Below are 22,997 nucleotides of genomic sequence, written 5' to 3' on the forward strand. Positions count from 1 at the left end.
TCCATCCATCCATCCATCCATCCATCCATCCATCCATCCATCCATCCATCCATCCATCCATCCATCCATCCATCCATCCATCCATCCATCCATCCATCCATCCATCCATCCATCCATCCATCCATCCATCCATCCATCCATCCATCCATCCATCCATCCATCCATCCATCCATCCATCCATCCATCCATCCATCCATCCATCCATCCATCCATCCATCCATCCATCCATCCATCCATCCATCCATCCATCCATCCATCCATCCATCCATCCATCCATCCATCCATCCATCCATCCATCCATCCATCCATCCATCCATCCATCCATCCATCCATCCATCCATCCATCCATCCATCCATCCATCCATCCATCCATCCATCCATCCATCCATCCATCCATCCATCCATCCATCCATCCATCCATCCATCCATCCATCCATCCATCCATCCATCCATCCATCCATCCATCCATCCATCCATCCATCCATCCATCCATCCATCCATCCATCCATCCATCCATCCATCCATCCATCCATCCATCCATCCATCCATCCATCCATCCATCCATCCATCCATCCATCCATCCATCCATCCATCCATCCATCCATCCATCCATCCATCCATCCATCCATCCATCCATCCATCCATCCATCCATCCATCCATCCATCCATCCATCCATCCATCCATCCATCCATCCATCCATCCATCCATCCATCCATCCATCCATCCATCCATCCATCCATCCATCCATCCATCCATCCATCCATCCATCCATCCATCCATCCATCCATCCATCCATCCATCCATCCATCCATCCATCCATCCATCCATCCATCCATCCATCCATCCATCCATCCATCCATCCATCCATCCATCCATCCATCCATCCATCCATCCATCCATCCATCCATCCATCCATCCATCCATCCATCCATCCATCCATCCATCCATCCATCCATCCATCCATCCATCCATCCATCCATCCATCCATCCATCCATCCATCCATCCATCCATCCATCCATCCATCCATCCATCCATCCATCCATCCATCCATCCATCCATCCATCCATCCATCCATCCATCCATCCATCCATCCATCCATCCATCCATCCATCCATCCATCCATCCATCCATCCATCCATCCATCCATCCATCCATCCATCCATCCATCCATCCATCCATCCATCCATCCATCCATCCATCCATCCATCCATCCATCCATCCATCCATCCATCCATCCATCCATCCATCCATCCATCCATCCATCCATCCATCCATCCATCCATCCATCCATCCATCCATCCATCCATCCATCCATCCATCCATCCATCCATCCATCCATCCATCCATCCATCCATCCATCCATCCATCCATCCATCCATCCATCCATCCATCCATCCATCCATCCATCCATCCATCCATCCATCCATCCATCCATCCATCCATCCATCCATCCATCCATCCATCCATCCATCCATCCATCCATCCATCCATCCATCCATCCATCCATCCATCCATCCATCCATCCATCCATCCATCCATCCATCCATCCATCCATCCATCCATCCATCCATCCATCCATCCATCCATCCATCCATCCATCCATCCATCCATCCATCCATCCATCCATCCATCCATCCATCCATCCATCCATCCATCCATCCATCCATCCATCCATCCATCCATCCATCCATCCTGCTTTACTCTCTTTGCTCCTGTTTCGACCCCTAATCCAGATAGAATGTACGCAGTATCAAAATCTTCACGTTAAAATTAGAGCCAGCTTCCTTTGTAGGGCACAATCTCGTAGCTGCTGGACGATTAATTTGCTGTATTTGCAGTGGTAGGACAAGCAGTATTATGGGAAAGGATACACGAGTCAAACAGAACCGCGATTACTATATATATATATTTTTTACCGTACTTGTGGAGCCCGCATGGAGGAACAAGCAAAGGCTCTTCCCAAGTTCTCTACTTCACGAAGAGAATGTCTTTCGCTAAAGCACTAGTAGCCCCCCCAACAAAATATAAAAGAAAGAGAAGGATTGACGAAAAACGCCAGCATTCGGGTCGAGTCGAAGGCGCTGGCAGGCGTCGTGTACTATTTGTGGACGTCGCCCTCGTCAATGTGCTTGCGGGGGGACGCTGGCCCTGCGTTGTCAGGCGTCTCGATGGCAAACTTTAGGGGACGCCGGGAGAAGTGGACTTCGCGGACCGGAAGCGTCCGGTAGCGGACCAAGTCCACTTCCGTCCAGGGCTCCCTTCTCGGCGAACGCTTTCCTGCGTAACGTAAGGCGAAATCGTAAATGCTTGCGCCTCCGTTACGTGCCAGTTTAAATGGATGCTCCAAGGAAGCACAAGTTAGTTATGTGCCTACTGCAACAGCATAAAGCTGATGAAAACGCATAAAGAGCAATAGCTTGAAATAGGTGGTTGATTTAAAACAGCTGTACGAGGATGTATACCAAATGGCAAGCAATAAATAAAAAGCAAGAGCGAAGAAAATGAGAAATTATGAAACTTGTGGAATTCGATGGCGTGAATCCTTCTACATAACAATTCTCCTTTCCCGTGCTCTGTATTTCTGACTTTAATATCACATGGGTGTTTAACCTACAGGGTGGTTTCTAGCTGCACCAATTTTAGAGAAATATAAATCATGGTTATTATATGTTAAGAATTTGATTGTCCACATCCTATTATGTAAGGAGAGATTTACGCAGATATATTTGTCATAAACGCTAATTATCTTTTCTGGTATTTCACAGTAGGCATTATGGACAGAGACACACCTGATCGTAGATCAATGACATTTCGCATTGCTGCTGTGTTCTTTAAATTACAAACAATAGCAGGGCTTGTACTTATAACTAGGACGCTCATTCCTACACGCAGTATGAAGTCTCCCTAATTGTAATGAAATACCACCGCAGTTATGTACAATAAGAACTTTTACATGAAATGTCAGCAAGCCCGTTGTCTACACCACGATTGATAGGCTTAGCTCACGTACCGAATATACATGGGTGTCTTGCCTAACTTGAACCAAGCTTTTATGAAGAAAGTTGTGCATTTCATGAGTATAAGGCCATCTACGTGTAGTTCGTAGGCGCTGCTAGTTACCCACGGTATTTCTGAAGCGTGATCACGTCACTGTTAATCTATGTTTAATTGCTTAATTTTAAAAATTTCCCTAGAGGGAATAGGTGGAATTGTAATTGTTGTAAAGCGTGCCGAGTAACACCTTCCATGACGGGATCTTCTACGAAGCTTTGTTTTTTTCCTGGCCTTTACACGTTGCGCTTGAAATCAGTTATGCAGCGCTCTCAAGCGCGTTTCCAAAGAAGGAGGCCCGCTTGCGATTTCAGGTCAATGGAAGCCCTTGCGCACCGCTCATCATTTTGTATCGCGCGGCGTGTCCACTTCATTCACTGCATTATTTCTTGGACTTCAGGATGCCGATGCCCATTTCTTCCTAATAGAAAGTAACATGCGGCATTCGCATTACTTCGATAGCGACGAGGGAGACGCTTGGGGCGCAATCACGCCGTCAGCGCAGCCGTCGCCGTGCTGTCGCACTCGACGGCGCAGGCATGGCCCGAGCACCGCTGTTTGTAAGGTCTCAAGGGTTATATTCTTCAAGCGTCCACCTAGTGGATATGTCCACTTCGTCCACTCCTGAAGTTCTGACCGGCTGTGCTTGGGTACCCATCAGAACGACGGGCGCTCCCAGCCAATCGGCACTTTCGACAGTCATGGAGGCATTGCGTAATCTAGAAGTACAGGAGACATATGCGAATATCGTGGAAAATATCTACGAAAAGCCCACAGCTGCCTATGTTCTCCACGCAAAAAATAGAAAATTACCTATCAAGAAAGCGGTGAGGTAAGGAGACACAATCTCTCCAATACTTTTCACTGCATGCTTAGAAAAGGTATTAAAACTGTTAGACTGGGAAGGCTTAGGAGTGAGGACCAACGGCAAATATCTCAACAAACTTCGGCTTGCAGATGGCACTGTCCGGTTCTTGAACTCTGGGAATGAAGTGCAACAAATGATTGCAGAACTTAACCGAGAAAGTGTAAGGGTAGGGTTGAATATTAATATACACGCGACAAAGGTAATAACCTGGCAAGGGAACAAGAGCTCAGGATCGCCAGTCAGCCTCTAGAGTATGTAAAGGGGTACTTTTATCTAGGCCAATTACTCAGAGGGGACCCTGATTATGAAAAGGAAATTTAGAGAATAATAAAAATGGGCTGAAGTGCATACGGAGTGCAAATACCAAATCACGACTGGGAGCTTATCGCTGTCGTTGAAAATGAAAGTGTACAATCATTGCATTCTGTCGGTGCTAACATATGGGGCAGGAAAATGGAGGTTACCAAAGAAGTTCGAGAACAGTTTAAGCACAGCGCAAAGAGCGATGGAGCGAAAAATGTTAAACCTTTAAGAGACAGAAAACAAGCGGTGTGGATCAGAGAGCGAACTGCAATAACCGATATTCTAGTTGACATAAAAAAAAAAATGGAGCTAGGCAGGCCAAGTAATGCACAGGGCCCATAGCCTGTAGACCATTAGAGTTACAGAATGGGTACCAAGGGAAGGGAAGCGCCATCGAAGACGGCAGAAAATTAGGCGGGGTAGGAACTTAGGAAATCTTCAGTGGCAAGTTGGAGTCGGTTGGCGCAGGACAGGTGTAATTGGAGATCGCTGGGAGAGGCCATCGTCCTACAGTGGGCATAAAATATCGGCGCATGATGATGCTAATGACGATATCGTGTAGTAAAACTGTCTTCATGCATGTTACGCCCCCCGATTGGACATCTCACAGGAGCTGCGCGAAGTAGTGAACTCATAATGAGTTTTCACGATTCCACGAAGCGCCCCATTATCATCATCATCATCATCATCATCATCATCATCATCTTGATCGTAATCAACCATATCGGACAGAGCACTGCTGCGACTCACCTGCCACCACGACGAGAGAAGCCACCACGAGGGTGAAGAGGAGCAGGCTGAGCACCGCTAGCATGCCGTAAAGGAGTGTGCTCAGCAAGGGCTGCTCCCTGAAAAACAATCAATGTGATTTCAAGAGGAAACAACAACTGCGACAAACACGACAACAACGACACTGCTTACATATTTAGGTGCAAACGTACATGTCAATAGAAACGTTTAGGATTGACACCATGTGCAGAGAATGCACGGGAACCAACTAGTTACAGTAAGAACCGGCCGTGGTATCCCAGCGGAATCACAATGGGGCAGGGAGAGAGGGGGGATGGCCGAGCAAGGGCACAATCACTGCAGCATATTGCACATTTGTAGGCATCACAACTCCTGATGAACGCCAGTTTGAATTCGGTAAGTTGTACCCACTATGCTATAGCTAACGCAATCAAACGCGACCGTTCTTGCTCGGATGGACAAACATAGTACTTCCGAGCTACGCCTCTGTGAACGCCCTGCGCGAGTCAAAGGGTGGGACATGGCGCAAGTAATGATAATAAAAAAAAAGTGATTTTAGATTACTCCAGTTTCAGATTTGTTGAACGATTCGAGAATGTGGGATACATCTTTTTTATCGACATCAGTGCAGTACAAAAGCTTAAATTTGCGCTTTTCATTTTTTTTTTCTGACGCGCCGGCGACGCGGCGTAAACGGCACGGTTCTTCGCGGCCGCCGCTTTTAAACCCAAAAATAGACCTGGCGCGACGTGCCTACTATCGACAGAAAACTTTTTTTTTTTACACGCTGTCTGTTCCAAAACAAAAAGTTTTACCCAACGCGATCGTGAGCAGAGCGTACTCGATGCCACGCAACGTCTCCGCTCCCGGCTAACAAGAACGGCGAGGAAACGCTGCGCCCCCTGTTGACGCTAGCACGGATAACAGTAGCGCGCTATAGGCGAAGAAGGCAGCTGCAACGCTCCCTCTACTTGCGATGCCCGCGTCAGACGGGCGTGGGCAAAGCGGCTACTTTTTTCGCGCCATTTGACGACGCATATAGAAAGCCGCACCAAGCCATGCTTGTCACGGGCGATAGCCAGGTGGAAGCTATTGCCACCGAACGGAGCAGAATCGAAGAAGAAGGCCCCGCGTATGCTCGAAGGAAGTTTTAGGGACCATACACGGAATGAAAATAAAATGGCACGTTTTCTAAACCTCTTTTTTTTTTGTTCGCGTTTATATTTCACAGAAGTGCGCCTTAAAAACTTTCGTTTTCGCACTAGACGAAGCAGATTTAATCGTAAGACGTTTCCTTCGGTGAAATTTTAAGCAAAATGCTACTGTCGACTCAAATTTTCATTTTTTCTCCTTTCTTTTGATAATTTAATTGAAACTTTGAATGCAATCTGGAAGTGCAACTTTAGTGGTGGCAAATATGCGAATTTGGAAACTAAAGCTACTGCATGATAAATAACAAAGTTACCACACAGTCGCAAAGCGGGGGCCTTCCTAATATTATATTACGCGCGAGAATGATAAACATTGCTTTCATTTCGGAACGATAGTTTTTGTAACCAACGATAGTCACTTGAAGACTTCAAGAATTCTAAAATTATTCTAAATGCTTCTAAATTTTTCTAAATTAAATAAATTATTATAATATATTTAAATTCAGCACCAGGATCTCAATTATTGCTCCAAACAGGCTCTCTAAATTTCATTGAAATATACTGAGCGCTTGAAAGACACTTTCGCACGGGTAGTGTTGATCATTAAAATGATGGCATTTTTCCTGTGTACAACGATACCAGAGTAAGGCACGTGCTTAGTATGCATGCAAAAATATAAGCGATAATCCTATAACACATTTTCATTACATCGTTTCAGCAGGTGACCTCCATTTGTGCAGTTTTACAGGCGTCCCACGTCAAAAAAAGAAAGAAAAAAAAAGAATTTTAAGTTTCACCCGAAGGCAAAGCTGTGGAAGCTTACGATTCGCAGTACGGCACGCAGATAGGGGAGGGGGGGGGGGGGGGGGCGGGAGTAAAGGGGTAGAGGAATGCTTACGGATGCGAAAAGTAAAAGTAAAAAGGTCGTAACGGCGGTATTAAGTAGCGTGCGGATGTAGAAGCAAGGCCAGAGAAGAGCAAAAAGTCGGTTAGCGATCATCACTCTTCTCTGTCTTTTGTCCTACATTGGTTATGAACCATGGCCAACTCGTCCAAGCTTCTACCCTAAAAAGGTCGGCCCAACGTACATTTCTTTTCTAGCCAGCTAGACAACACTGGAGGATGGGTCATAGAGAGAGAGAAAAAAGGATAGCGACGGCTGACAACGATGAAAAACGACGATGCAATAATACATCAAAGTCAATTGTCTACGCACTGCGTAAAGTCCGTACTCGTAAATTTTTTAACAATTTCAGTCAGTCCTGCATGTTTGAGAATTTTCCTGTCCAGCGTCAACGCAGTAGACCGGCGTAACTCGACGGGCAGCATTTTCAAAAATTACGTTTCAGAAGGCCTACCGGGTTTGAATAGCTTTCAGTTAGAAACGTCGATATTGTATGCCCTTTCATGAACATGCGTATTTCCGGTACTTAGTTGTAACTTCTTTGTTCTAGCAATGTGTTGTTCAGGATCAGAACACTGTTATCACGAAGCAGAGAAGTTACTAAGTGCAGTAAATATGCGTGGTATTTGCTCAGGAGCTGACGCTCGTCCTTGGCGTCAGCTCCTGAGGGTAAACGTGAGGGCAGTCCGCGGTACCAACGCCTGTGAAGGGGACCATTACTCCTGCAAGGGGCGATGGCGAGCGGCCACGAGTGAGGCTCGATGTGACGCTCCCTTGGGTGTTGTCGCCGCTGGCACTCGGGGCGTGACTTCCCCTTGACGAAGGGCCGCTCTCGTCGTTGGTGGAACGAAAGCGTGAGAGGAAAAGCGCAGTGCCGCGAAAGACGGGCTGTGCGGCGACGATGGCTACGGTATGGCGCAAGAGTAGCGCGCGTCATGTCTATGGAAACAAAGCGCGGCGTGATCTAGATGGCGGCTGCCGGCAATCGCGCCGACGCGTCGCCCACGCACTGCCTCTCGCGATCTCCCAATTGGCGAGGCAGACGCGCCCCGATTCACTCCGTTTGGAAAGTGGCGCACGAGACAGATTGTCCGCGCCTGCCAATGTATCGCGAAATGAAAACACCTACAGAGGTGCGCTTAAACTTCGGATTAAGGAGTGTCGTAATCGTCCGTGAATTTTTTTAGGGGGGGGGGGGGAGCGTTTAGTGACACTTTGTCCCATCTTTGTAACGTCATATTCTTCATGGAGGCACCTCTTTAAGTCCACTATATTCCCTTTACGCGGACCAGAATTTCGTTTCTGATCCGGCAGCAGCATTTTTCAGCAAGTTTACATAGCGGCGAGCTTTAGCTCGATTTGGAGAATCGCCCTCCACTGCGCTCTGCCGACCGAAGCCCAGCTAAACACAATACTGCACTACACGTAAATGTGTTTGATACCGAACTGCTCATTTTATTTCACGTTTGGCATACAGATAGGTTAGAAACAACGTGCAGAGAACAAAATGAATTATATTGGCTCAATATTGTTGTGATTGTTTTAATTTGTCAATCAGATATATTGACGTAAAATTTATCAATGGCGAGAGCAACAGCGGAGGCTGGGCATGATGTGCAAGGCAGCATAGCCTGCACTAGGTTCAACTGACCGTATCAATCATGATAACCAGGGTTGCTTGGTTTTGCTACTCTGCGCCAAATTGGCTATTTGTGGAGGCTTATGGCGGGAAAATTTTCGGGTTGGCAAGAACTACAGAGAAACAAGACACATTTTTACAAATGGAAGCTATAATTCGCTCTAGTACACCTCTTGTGGCGCACACAATGTGAAACGACCATCTTCATCACGTGTGTTTGTAAGGGAGGACGGAACCGTCACCTTGCAACCGACCAAATTCATTGAACAGAAACAACTTCTGATCATTCCATGGAATGTCTGCTTTTATAGTCGATTGCTCAGAAAACTATACGGTGAAAACAAAAGCTTTATTACGGTTCCATGATGAACTTTAGTAAAGGCATGTGAGACCACGACAAGATATGGCTACAAAAACTACTATAAAAACATTTTTCTTTATGGATTAGAAATCCTGGCTAATATATGAGATTCCCTCGCAAAGTTTAGATATGGCATCGGGATGCATTGGCGAATTACTAAAGAGCGAGAATTGTGAACACGACATATTCGCTGGTACAAGAGTTCAGTGACAACTATTTGCGTTCACTTAATCATACACGCAGGGATAACAGTTCCCGAATACGGAGCCACCAGTTTTGACTTGATCCCCAAGGATGCGTTTTAAATGCGTTGAAGCGCACTAAACAGAACAGTTCGAAAAGCAGTAGTTCATAATCGCCTGCAGCAATGTTTTCTTCTTAAGTGATTGGTGAGGCGAGTAGCCTGGCGACGTTTTCTGGCTACTTTTTAACACCCTACAATACCTAGTTACTTTTTGGGCCTGGCAACCCTGGTTGAAGCTCGGTCCTGGACTAGGAAGTTTGTTTGTTCATAGCATATTATGGGAACATTATGTATACATGTCAGGTGCTTTCTTATTAAATGCGTAAGCATTTAAATGCCTACCCAGCGAGGAAATATGTCCATCACGCAATAAAGAAAATAATGTATAATACATTGTTTCTGTGAAGGCGTTGTTGAAATATTTGGTGATGGCGGAATAAAAGCCATCTCTAGAATCACATGTAGAGCCGACATGGCGCATTGTAGACATCAGGATAATTACGATTTCTCGAAAATTTAATGCCAAACACGCCACATCCCCGTTGCGTTTCGGCGGTCGCGGGATGTGCCTTCCGTTGGGATGTTCCTTTACCGACCAAAATGCCACCAATCTCATGGGCTCATGCGCTTCATGTCGCGAGACAGGCTTGAACGCTGGCATATTGTAGCGAATCATAAATGCATTCATTGAGCACAAAAATGGACCAACGCGCATGTAGTAAAGGAGTGCGTTGTAGCACGCACCTTCTGGAAGCTAGTTGCAAGAATGTTTGGAATACCCATCGTGCTACCCCCGCAGCGCCGAGATCGGTTCGCGAATATCGTCTACTACAGCGCTAGCTACGTTCTGTGGTGCTTCCGCAACATTGCAGAACGATCGTGGCGGCAGTCAAATAGAGCAATGTACCCCAGAATGCGAAAACTATGGGTGATAGTATGGGGTCATCTTGAAGAACAGTTGTTCAAACTCGGTGAAGCTGAGTTTCTTCGCCGCTGGTCTACTCGGTATACCTAACCGTCTCCCGAGGCAAAGTCGACCTGCAGCCAGAATAATGCTTTTGCATGTACGATGTAATGATGTTTTGTTGTTGTTATTGTGTGTGGCAAAGGCAGTGTCAAGCAGACACCATTTGTTATTTCATTTGATAATCTGTTTTGTTTACATCAAGTATGATGTATTACATGTGCTGTACCTTATATTGTACTTTACGTTCATACCACAGTTGTAGGCGTGCCTACGGGTGAATAAATTTTCTTGTCAACACAGACAGATAAGCACTCATTGACTTGATAAGGATGATAAGGAGCGATAAAGGGTTATATGGCTCTCATCACAGTTGACATTGGTTCGACGCGGATGGGTCAGGTGGTAAGGAGCGATAAGGGCTTACAGTGGCCGGATCAATTCTAATAATGTTAATAAGCACCGAAACGGTTGACAATGGTCAGATCAAGAAGGATAATGTTGATAAGGACTGATAAGAGTCGGTTCATGTCCGATAAGGTTGATAAGGATAGGATCGATTGCGTTAAGCCTGATTTTGGATGATAAGGGTCGGATCGAATCCGATAAGGTTGATAACAACCGATAAGGGTTGAAATTGGTTGGATCTAGTCCGATAACGACAGATAAGGGTTGATAGACTTCATGCTGATCGGATGAAATTTCATAACATTAATAATGACTCCGGGCTACGCGGGGATGAGCAAGTGGCACAATACTTACGCATACTTAGACAACTCCCAGTGGAGGTTGTGGGTGAATTTTTGTTTGTTTGATGTAGCTCTGTCTCTTCTGCTCTCGGCATACTTTGATATGCTCCGCTCAGACAAGTGTATGCGATGGTCTGATCGCAACGCAAAACAGGAACGTTAGGCAGGTACGTCGAGCAGGAAAGCTAAATGGGTGCTTATTTGTTTAAGCGGGCAGAACCTTGCTGACATTAGCATCGATCCATGACACTCATTTTCAGTTACGTTGAGGAGCCCATAATTAACATAGGGTACGCCTAGTTCACTCACACTTTAATGGCTTACGCTCCTTGTATACTGTATCAAACTACGAAAAATGAGAAGAAAAAGTGAAGCACCGCAATACTCACTGCTGATCTGAGCTCGGGGCTAGAAAGTAACAGAAAGCGTCATGTTCATCTGAGGTAAACAGGCCGTGCAGTCCTTCTTAACACGGTAAAAGAAAGAACACCTCCGATAGATCCTTTGACAATATCATCATCAACGTCGGAGCCGAATGTCATTTTTTGTCCTAGTGCTACGGAACTACATTTATGTTCCAAGGACCTGTTGTGGTTGCTTTTTTTTCAGCGAGCTATCTACCCAGCATCTTTATTCAGCAAATGCCTACGCACTTTGGCACCCGACGATCATGCGACGTATTTCGTTACATAAACGTCGAGATCAAGCAATGTTTGTAGTAGAAGAAAACGCACATATGTCATGATGACGATAATAATGAAGTTAACGACGACGACAATGATTACTCTTGCCACCTCCTTTGTAAGAGTGTGGCAACAAAAAGCCACCTAGACTATGACAGCCAATCACGTTTTACTGCGTATATTGCAGTCGAGAATTCTGCATATATCTTGTAAACTTACGTGCGCCAGAGATGGCCCCAAGTCCATCTCATGGCTGCTTTTTCTAGCCAATATTTTAATCATCTCTTACTTTTTTCGACCGCTGATCAGTTAACGCTTCCGTCAGCTTTGCACCCCGGTGTTTCTGGAAAAGGGGACGTTCCCTATGGTTTTGGCTGTTATCTTGGCTTGCCATTACAAAGCACCGTGTCATCTCCAGGAGTTCACATTAGTACTAAAAAGACGTCATCTGGTAGCAGTTAATGATGTCACTCAGTAACCTCCGCGATTAGACGGCGCAATGGAGCGTGGTGCCAAATTCTCTGGGACCAGTGGCAATCCGTAAGTACAGCGCGAAAGCGGGTGGAACATGGCAGGCATTGTTACTAGTCGGCGTAGCCGCGTAGTTTTAAGCGCAGTTAAAATCACAAGATAGTGAAGAAGGCCGCGACGGCGTAGGCACAGAAGCTTTAGATTGAGTGTAACTGTGCACCAGGAGAGACACATCGGAAAACTTTCTTTGTTGTTGGAAAATATTCGTAAGAAAATAAAAGGCCTGTTTGTACTAAATTCCACTCATAATCATAAAATTTGCTAAAGGCCTCCTTTCAGTACGGCTTGAAAACGCGCAGAGATGGTGACATTCTCTAAGTGCCACACATGAACATGACCAGCTGCCGCAAACCGAACGCAGGCGTGGTCTGACATTTCTGAGCCTCAATAATATATCTTGTTTCGATGTTTGCAGTGCCCTTGAGAGGTACAAAGCTTACCCCCAATAGTATGTTTGCCTAAATAAGGTCAGAGTCCACCGACAAAAGTGTCTAGGTTCGTTCTAATTAACTGCAATAGAGAAGTGTCCGCGCTTGAAATGCCGGCAGTAGAGTTACCACGCCAATGCCGTTTCCGCTACAACTATGGAACCAACCATTCGAAATGTGGTTACAGCGCTATAGGCAAGACGAAGATCAGGGGCCCCATAACGTAAAACTATTCCAGTCTCTTCTTATTCCACTCGTCTGACGTCAAATTTCCGTAACCGCCGACGCAAGCATGGGGCGCTCAGCTGCAGCGGTGTCTGAACAGCCCAATCAAGTGTTATCCTCGTTTATAGGAGGCCTCCTTTGTTCGCGGTCAAAACCAATGACATTGCCTACACTGAGCGTTTTTTTATTGCGAAGCAATACTACTTTAGGTCGCACTTCAGCCCGTTCCGTGGCGAGGCGGTGGTAGGCACCATTGACCTCTAGCGTGACCTCGCTGCGTGACGTCACACCACGTGACCTAGAGTGACGTCACACCAGCTGTGTAAAAACGGGGCCCCATCTCACGCCGTCGCGAGGCGAGGCGGTAGCCACCAACGGCGGCCTAACTCCCGCTCCTCTCACCAGGGGCGCGTACAACAAACTGTATCGCATTTTGGACGGGGACAATAACCCCAACATTTATTACGGCGTAACGCTACCGTACTTTAACGAACGCTACTGCAAGCAACGAGTGGGCATATCTTACGACGCGGAGAAAATGGAGTGTTACCGCACCGTCGGCCAATCGATACTGGAAGATTTTGTAATGGGCACGCTGGTGAGGGAAATGTTTGTCGGCATACACGAATTCGACGGATGACTTCCTCTTAGATAATTCACTGTAAGCCGTAACACTAGCATAACCCAAGACTACCACCAGCCATACTACCAGCTGATCCGAGAATAACACACTATTGCTTCGCAATCACCAGGCTTAACCAAGCTAAGCTACGGCCGCTTTTTTTATCTTATTGGCTGACCAAAGGCGAGGAGCACGCTCAAGTGGAGTGGGTTTCGATGGGGCTGAGCCAGCGCAATGAAAATAGATAACCGGATGGGAAGGTCAATACCGCCGTCTGCCATTGGTCCCCTTCCCCCTACGTAGCTTGCGGTGGCTGGTAGAAAATCGCGGCGGCTTGCGATGGAAGGTTCAGAGTACCACTAAAACGGATCCTTACTAAAGGAGAGTAGCCAGAGTGGTGTCGTTTACGTACCGAGAGGGCTCGTTAGCGTTATACTACCTCGCGACATGTTTTATTATGCGCAAATAAATCCATGCTCTCCGGCAGATGCAAATAGCCAGTACCTGAGCGATCAATGAGAGCCATCTTCTCCTTATTTTGGAATGGGGCAGTCTCCGGCTATTCAGAAAAAAAAATTGTTGTGTTCTGCATATTAATGCATCTTTAACCCGCACACGTGATTTTGACGAATTTAGTTTTCGCGATTTTTTGGTGTGGCGTGACAAAAAGGTGATGGGGGCGCAGCCCCAAAGCTTTTGAACAATAGCATAGGGTTAACAGTCAAAAGGCGCCGAATCAGAAATAACTATTTTTCTTTTTTTTCCTGTCTATTCATGCATAATCAGTGCGTACACGTCATTCAAATGGGGAGCTATCGCGGTTTTCGTGACGTCGCGTGGCAGACGGGCGAAGTGGGGGCTGGCCCTAAAATTTTTTTCACCAGTCGTGGAGGGATGATTGCAGAATTGCAATAGGAAAGTTTAGAATAGCTTTACGTTACAGCGCCCCAGCTGCCGTACCGTGCAGCTCGGGTTTACGTTTTCGTAATCACTAATAGTTATGCGTAAATGCCATACGTGCTTGGGTTGTGCGAATATTTGAGTTTTGAGTGCGAATTGACTATTTCCTCTTCAAGTCGATGAGGCGGATTCGAAAGCAAACTTTAGATCGAGGCTGATTCAATTTTTCTTGTTTCCCTAATACTTTTACTTATATTTACTTGTTTCCTTTTGTTCGAATTTGGGCCAATGCCAAACCGTCACACGCGGTTGACACACTGGTTAATTAATTCTTTCAAGAAACCGAGGGTACTATTCTGGACATTGTCAAATTCCGCCGTGTTGTCTAATTCGCCATCTTGTGAGCCCTGATTGGTCCAGAGGACTGGCACGACGTCTCTGATTGGCTGAAAAAATGTCGCCATTACAGAATTATGCGACATGGTGGAATTTGACGATGTACATGTACTGACTAGTACTCCGAAACGCTTTGAAACTCTGCCGGACTACTTGGCGCTGTATCACGTGTGTTACAGCGCCGACCCCTGTAGCTTGGCTTTCTATCGCAGGGAATGTTGTCCACGAGTACTGAGACGCAGAACGCTTACCTTCAACCCTACGGTAGCGTACCAACGGTGGAGGATCGTAGGGACGAAGCAAGGCAGTGGGAGGCATCGGAGGTGGAGGAGGTAGACTAACGAGAGGAGGGGGAGGGCAGTAGAAAGGGATGTTGTAGCCCTGAGGAGGGGGAGGGTAGTTGAAAGGCACGTAGTAGTTGAGACCGTACCCGTTGACTGGCGGCGGGGAAACGTAGTCCATGAATCCGCTCTCGTCTTGAGAGGAAGGCACGCATGCGACAGTTCGTGAAGAATATGTCAGTGATTACTTTTTTTTTCGTGGCCAATCGACTCTGCGGAAGCGCGCAAGGTGGAGGAAGGTTAATAACAGAAGAAAAATCGTCATCAACCCGCCTGCAGCGTGAAACTACGAAGAACATACTAAGCGGTGTTTCTTTTTCAGAAACAAAGGTTCGCAGTTGTAGAAAACTTTACCCTTGTCCGGTGACCAACACGAGACCATCGCTTTTCATGGACTGCATCAATGCCCTTCAAGATTGCCATCTCTCACAGCAGTCACATTTCCAAAAGGACAATAAAATAAAAGGTGCCGTTACAAATTCCTTGAACCCTGCGATTCACAATTAGAAACAGTATGCACGTGTCCCTGCTATCACGCATCGCGTTCTCTAAAAAAAATTGTCGTTCTATATGAATATAACCAAGTGCATATTTTTCGTAGTTAAGCAGAGGAGCCACCAATAATTTTATGTTGCCATCTCTTTGTTGTTGTAATCTGGCAATTAAACGCAATTGGCAATTTTTTTTAAATTACTGCTCCGAATGGCATCCTTTCAATGAAGAAATTGTAGAAAATAAAAAGGCACTTAAAACTGCCATGTTTACGGCCAGCCACCTCTTGTCCGTTTGTTTTTTCCTGCCGATAAAGGAAGCCCGCCAAAAATTAAAAAAAAAAAATCACGTGACTAACCTTCCACCCACATCAGAAGGCAGCGCACTCAAACACGCTCCACATGAGTTAGTGGGAGATCTGTGACGCCCCGCTCTCGCGGACGGGACGCGCCAGGTAAAGCACCATCTTTGCCACTAACTGCCACGGAGCTTGATGATTGAGAGCGCTGCTTGGGATGCACGTACGGATAGCTCCTTTCGTTTCGCAAATAAATTGCAGACCCTCTTTGGCCCTCCGCCAGAGTGAAAAACCTCGAGTTTAAAAAGTATACTGCGCGTATACTGCACGAACAAAATGAATGACGTCGCACTCTTTCAAGGCAGACAGTGTAGTCTCTAGACATTGCCCCGTATTTTGTCGCCACAGTCAAATACCGTACGTTTTTTACGAAGCGACTGTGTGGCTGAACGTTCGTTTCCTGTCACCTTATACTTCTCGCTTCTGTTGCTTGTTTGTCCTGCGCACATTGTGTGAAAAAAATTTCGACGGTCTGTTAGTTGTTTCGTGCGGTCGTTGCGTCATCAGAAAATCGGTCGAAATCGCTCGCAGCGATGCGACGCGGTATACACTTCAAGCGGCCTCGGTAACGTTTTCTTTTTTTTTGGACAAAGCTTCCCGGTCGCAGCTCGAAAAACCCCTACAGTTTTAGCAAAAAAGTTGTTAAGTAACAATGATAATTACTGCCTTAGAATTATGAATTGTTCCTACAGACGTATTCAATACTGTTTAATTCATAACGTCTAATGCCCACCTGTGGTTGTTGGTCAGCGGTCGTATTCTCAATAAGGCTAAACAACGCTCGGTTTCTTGGCTAAAACAGTAAAATATGTTGAGATTTTAGTTTGCCCAAACAAACAACCTTAACGCATCCGGATGACTCACTAAAACTACTTCGATATTTCTCAGAAAACAGCGTCCAAATGGAGGCGGATATCCGTGTTTGAATAAAATGGGAGCGAAGCATCGAAATTACCGAATGTATATTTTGAGGAATTTTACCAGTGCAATTCACTGGCCGCCTCCTTCGCCAGAAAAGTCGCTAAACATATTCGATAACACTCCGGAAAGGCAAAGTAGTCGTTGAGGTGGCTAAACGACTCGCTAAATTTAGATACTTTCTCACTCGGTAAGCAACAGCGATTTTTATACGCGTCGCCCACCACCCATTCACACTGACGATGCGACGGAGTGGCCACTTCTACGGCCATCTTGGTGTAAATGGCTGCGGATTCGGAAACAACTGCGATATGTTCGCGAGAAGCAGCTGGTTTGAAGAAGTTTACCTGGTAAGGGCTTGTTGGTAGGATGAGGCCCTGCAGAAAACGAATGAAAAACAAAGTGATACACTGTACCTGATGCGATGATCATCTTCTCTAGCAAAGGACACAATGACGTTGGTAGTCACGTGCTTATTGCGGGAGCGTATTACGTCCAGCGCCCGTCAAACAGGGCCCAAACAATGCAGCTCGGTAATTTTTTTTTATCTGTAATTGCATCGCACCATGCAACGCGGAACAAGAGAGCGGTGCAGCATCCCAAAGTGTGGTTGAGCTTGTGCGAGTATACTGAGTAATTAAAACTATCCTGGAATGAAAGGAATGAAAACTCTCAAGCACCTCAGTTCGCTTTGCTGCGGTCCTGTACAGCGAAATATGCTAATTGATACTCTGTTCACGTAACACGTAACCATCGTGAACGACAGTTTAAAATATGGTAGCTGCGAGAACACGTCACGTGACTTCTACTATAAGCTGCAGTAACGTTCACGTCGCAGCGTAGTTAGCGACAACCACAAGTTTTCATTGATGAATCATTACTCACCTGAATATACTACCGCCTTTTTTTTTCCATTTAGCTTGACACTCGCTATTCATTCTCCGCTTGTCAAGAAAAACTGCAAAATTCTTGTTACTCATTTGGGGTGGGATTCACGGTCACACTGTTTGTGGCCGCCGCACCCATACATTGTTCGAGTCATCACAAAGTATCCAACAGCATCTCCCAGATCAGCGACATACAGCACTCTTATGTCGACGTTATTTTTTCTTTTTCGGTAAGCATTTTTGCAGGTAAGTACTGCAGTAACCACGGATATTTTTGTAGCCGTCGCGAAGAAGAGTTAGTGACTAGCAACGTTGCTGCGAGAGTCAAACGTACCCACCAGGGGTACTTAATGGTACACGATCTCGTGTATGTTGCTTGGAGCCACTTTAAAACGTTTCAAATTAACCGTTAAAAATATTTGATGAGTATACACTGTTGAAAGCTAATAAGGTATTCTCGCCTAATTTCTCATGACCACCGTCCTGAATTTTGTCGCCGTGAAATTAGCTTCGTTACTTCCCATGTGTGCTCTTTTAGTAACTCCCTCAAGTATTCTTCCAATTATGCAGTGTTTTGCAGGTGTAATAAACCTGCATAGGAATAAATAAATCAAAACACATTGTCTCCAACCTCACGATAAATAATAAAAGAGGTTTATGCAACACACGTACGGCTATAACTGTTCCGTTCACCTTGGACCGAGAGACAAATATTTTTTCTGAACGCGCCGTTCTTGGTGTACTAAGACTGAGTATTTGCGAGTCATTCTTGACACGTTCGATTAGCGCTGCTGCTTACAATATGACAGAATAAAGTCATCTGTATGTGTCTTCAGGTTCACAAATACAGCATTGTTTAAACAAAAGTTGTTTCAGTACTTACGAAGAGAAGCCTGGTACAGTTCGCTGAAGTTGGCTGCGAAGTAGAAGATAATTCTCAGTGTTCCATCGTACAGCAGCTAACAGAGCTCCGCAATCACCCAAGAAAAATACAGGCTAACATTGAGCGATTGTGCTATATGCCTGTCACTGCGTAAATGTCTCGGCGTTAAAGGCAGTCGGCATACGGAGCAAGACAAGAACAGCGCCTCCCGCTTCGAGTGATAGCGTATTGTTTCGACACGTCACATTTCGAGCTTCATATGCAATGAGCCCTCTCGGCGTTGTACTCTAAGTCTAGCCCAAATAAAACAGCATCAAGATCAGAAGAAGTATAACAAATTTACCAATAGAAAATTGAGAGAGAGAAAGAAAGCAACATGGCTAAACACACTTTTACTTATTTGTGCGAATTAATAGGCAGGTTTATAATCGAGAACCCAATGATCTGGATCCCCAAGCCATGTGGGATATAGCTGCGCTTGGAGTTAGACGGGCAGCCGAGAGTGATAATTGGGTCAAACGCGGACAGCGTTCGATCGAGTGTTCGCGATGCCGCAGTGGGAAAAGTAAAAAGGTTCTTGAAAGCAAAAGAGAAAAAGAAAAGTTTGCCTTGCGAGTAAAGAAAAATGAACAGAATGCATTTTTGAGCAGAAAGGGCCAATAATAAAATGTAATAAACGTAATCAATGTGTCAGTTTTACGGTGCTCTTGATAAATCTCGCGATTTCTCGTCGTCCGCCAGGGCGACACACGATGGCTTGGGAAGTCATGCCAGTTTCTTTTTTCTTTTTTTTTCTTTTTTTTGCGTGTCTTGGGTCAACGCGAACGCAAGAACCCAAGACCGGCTTGGGTTTTGCGCATGCGCACTTGCAGCCCGCAATTTTTCTTGGGTCCCCAAGCCGCTTGGATCCCCAATCCTAAAGCTCTCTAATATCTAGAAACTGCGCAGTCGCTCATGAGACAGTATTTGACAGCTCGGGATTCATTTTGACTAGCCGGAGTTTCTTTAACGTGCACTAAAAGAGCGATATACGACGTCTTTTCAATTCCGTTTCCATGGGAATGCGACTGCCGTTGCCGGGGATCGAACCTGCAACCTCAACACCGCTACGCCATCGCAATTGAGCCATCGTGGCGGGTGGTAAGGCGTAAATAAATTGAAGGTGCTATCTGGCGTATTGGTCTACCATGCCAGTAAATCGGCTCCATAGGCGGAAAGTCGTGCTTCTGCTGGTCGAGCGCCTTACTCTTTCACATTTACTCCATCGTAATTGGGAGTCCAAATTAGCGTACGAATTCAGGAGAGTGAAGATTCGGACTCGCCCGAAATAAGGGAAAGATTTTTTCATCATAGGATTGATTTTTGGTTGCGCATCAGTGAGGACAAGACTCTCGAAAAGAAATTATGTGATCATTACTTATGGTTGCAGTGGCAGATGACTGTTATATAAAAGTTACGTAATAGGGGACAAAGTGCCTCAGAAAGGATGGCCTACGTTGTGATAGGTGGACCTGTCTTTGTCTTTTGACAAAAATCTTTGGCCTTTGACCAAGATGGGTTCCCATATCGAAACGCAGGGCCAGCCTTTATGAGGCAGTTTATCCCTGCTTTTGTAACTCCTGTACCACAGTATCCGACTCAGTATCTGTCGGACCCTTCCTGATTTTTATTGGAAGGTAACTGTGAATATATGTTTCCGCTTAACCGCGGTGCGTTTCGCAAACTCTCCTTAGAGCGTCATTATGAATCTTGTCAACTATACGAATCGACGTCAGTTGCGAAGCAGCGCCAGCTCTGCTTCCCTCTCGCACTCGAAAAGCTGCGCATTGCTTAAAACTTGCGCCTTATACACACACTGGTAAATGCAGCAAAAAAAAAGAAGGAGATCTACGCGTAGTTTGCCTTTTCCTGTTCGCGTTTAATCCGCGCATGTATCTGCACAGACCCCAAAGTAATGTTTCCGGAAGAATTAAACTGCGCCAATGCTGAGCCCATAGAATTGCATTAACAGTATAGTGCGCGCAAGAGGGGTTAAACCGCAGTAAAGTTAATTACACGACCACTTACCCATCTTTCCGAATCCGACTGCGGCGGCAACCGTGGTCTTTGTCTTCTTCTTTCTCCGTTGCTATCGTACAAGTGTATCAGGTGGCCAGTAATCACGACGATGATGATCTCAAACGTCTTGAATCATACCTACTAAGGGAGATTGTTCAGAAATCGGGTGACTTTCATCAATGCACTAGAGTGTGTAAACTTAAACTTAAGATACCAAAGATAAATAATTAGAAGTAACAATACTAAACGCGTCGTCTGCATTGAGCATAGATATGGATATCATATAAATAAAGGCAGTAAATATTTCAATCTCCTATTACCCTTGTTTCGTGCCAGCATCGGGTGGTTTTAGCTGGCACCCGAATGGAGTACCCACAGCTCGCAAAGCTTCTTTTTTTTTTTTTTTTTTTGCTGCAGTGAACACAAATAAGTTGATGACAATGATTTTGTGAAAGAAGAGAGAAGAGAAGGAACACACGAGGAACGGTAGAACGAAAACCTAATGCTTCAACAGTGAAGTCAGTGAGGTTTCAAAAGAAAGCTTATTTCTTTGGATGCGGCCTAGCCCCGATGCTCAGTGCTTCAACTGCCTTGGCCCACCCTTGAACAGTGTCCAATGGTGCACTAAGTTACCGCAGAGGGATTTCTAAAGCCTTGTACATGTTAAAGGGAAAGGAGCAACCCGGATACAAGTACCTCGCTTGAACCTTCGATGACTTTCCTAATCTAATCGAGCCTCGACAAAGTAATTTAAGATGCAAATCTTCGCTTTATAACGTGTCACGTGAGTAACTGTACAGAACTTTGAATCCATGCAGCGTGCGGAGACTGCTTTTTCACTCTTTACTTGCAGTGTATTCGGTCGTATGTGCACTTCAAGCAGAGCAACTCTTATAAATTTGTAAATTCGCACATTTTTATAGATAAACGACGCTATTTGCCGGCGATAGTGCGTACAAATATGGTATATGTTATAGAATATCATGCTAAACTGAGTAATGTTACCATAACCCGAATTTGGGAAAAGTGCCGCTCCAATTGTCATGTCAGCGCGTGTACCACGTGTCCCAGCTAACGTCAGCCAAGCTGTTAACAAATATTTAATAAGGATGGTGCGAAGCACAATGATAAAACATAAAGTGCTCGGTCGTCAGAGATGTGACGACCGAACACTTAGGCCTTAAAAATCGCGTCTTGCATTGTCTTTAATTAATCTTTTTTTCCCTTGAACACCTTCGCTAAAGTTTGCTGGGACACGCTATATAAATTGAAACCTGGCGTTAACTGCAGGTGTTGTGGGAACTGCCACTTCAGCGCCGCGGCATTTGCACAGTGCGTTGCGCTGCTGACCTTTGAGGTCAGTGGCCAGATCCCGGCGCCCGCATTTCTATAGGACGAAATGTAAAAGCGATCGTGTACTTATATCTAGGGGCATGTTAAAGACTACCAGGTGGTCAAAATTAATATGGAGTCGCCGTCTACGGCGTGTCTCACAGTCAGGTCGCGCACTTGGCACTTGAAGCCCCAAAGCTTCTTGTAAATTTGAAATTCAAAGGCACTGATCCCACCTTCAGATTTGCAGAAAAGAATTGTCGAGCAAATGCAAACTTGCACGGCTTTCACCGTCGACTACATGGTAAAGATCACCACTTCCGAAATGTTGTTGCAGTCTGAGAATCGATTTACTTACCAGATTTTGCGTAATTAGCACCAAGTTGACATTTTTTGTGTTTGTCTGACAACACGAATTACTGGCTGCGTCAGGTTTAGGGAATTTTATGCAAATCGCGATAATATTGCATATTCCCAAAAGTTTATTCGTGTTATACTGCAAAAAAATTCATTCTTGACCTCTTCGGTAGAAAACCACGTTTCATACTGCAGTGACATTACTATATCCAGAAGTGACTATACCCCAGAAGTTCTAAGAACGGTACCCGTTATCGGAGCATAACATTCTCGTGTCATTTTTTGGGGGCATTCTCGACCCTTTATTCCCACACAGTTATTTTTCTCTGTGTTCCTTGATAGGCAAAAAAGTGCATGATACGACGTGATGGTGCCGACTGCAAGGAAATAGACATCATACTCCAGCTTCATATATTGTTTAAAGTAAATGCAAACTGTGAACATCCTTGTTATTTCACCACAGATGACAATACATGCGCAATGCTCTTTCATAACCGACCGGCAGCGCAAAACCCTTCTCACTGCGTGAGAATAGCGATTTGGGTGAGTAGGTGTGAGCTCGTGGCGTAATTTTTATAGCGCGAAGCACAAAGTACAAGT

General features: G+C 45.4%; 1 protein-coding gene across 1 annotated transcript; it reads right to left on the bottom strand.

Moving 5' to 3' along the window:
- Nucleotides 1-1,840: 1,840 nt before the first annotated feature.
- Nucleotides 1,841-21,748, bottom strand: LOC129384188 (uncharacterized). The gene is made up of 7 exons (XM_055069406.2): nt 20,718-21,748; nt 18,651-18,683; nt 17,228-17,257; nt 15,023-15,247; nt 11,376-11,394; nt 4,975-5,072; nt 1,841-2,279 (listed from the first exon to the last, which is right to left on the bottom strand). The coding sequence occupies exons 1-7, from the start codon at nt 20,719-20,721 to the stop codon at nt 2,101-2,103; spliced, it is 588 nt and encodes a 195-aa protein (XP_054925381.1). The 5' UTR covers nt 20,722-21,748; the 3' UTR covers nt 1,841-2,100.
- Between the last annotated feature and the right edge of the window lie 1,249 nt (nt 21,749-22,997).

The sequence above is a fragment of the Dermacentor andersoni genome, chromosome 8, assembly GCF_023375885.2.
Source record: "Dermacentor andersoni chromosome 8, qqDerAnde1_hic_scaffold, whole genome shotgun sequence".
Taxonomy (NCBI): Eukaryota; Metazoa; Arthropoda; class Arachnida; order Ixodida; family Ixodidae; genus Dermacentor; species Dermacentor andersoni.

Excerpts from the sequence above, each read along its gene's own strand:
- LOC129384188 (XM_055069406.2), bottom strand. Across the intron at positions 17,258-18,650 it reads ACTGTACCAGGCTTCTCTTC|GGCCTCATCCTACCAACAAG; the intron begins GTAAGTACTGAA and ends CGTTTTCTGCAG. Across the intron at positions 2,280-4,974 it reads TTCTCTCGTCGTGGTGGCAG|GAAAGCGTTCGCCGAGAAGG; the intron begins GTGAGTCGCAGC and ends TACGTTACGCAG.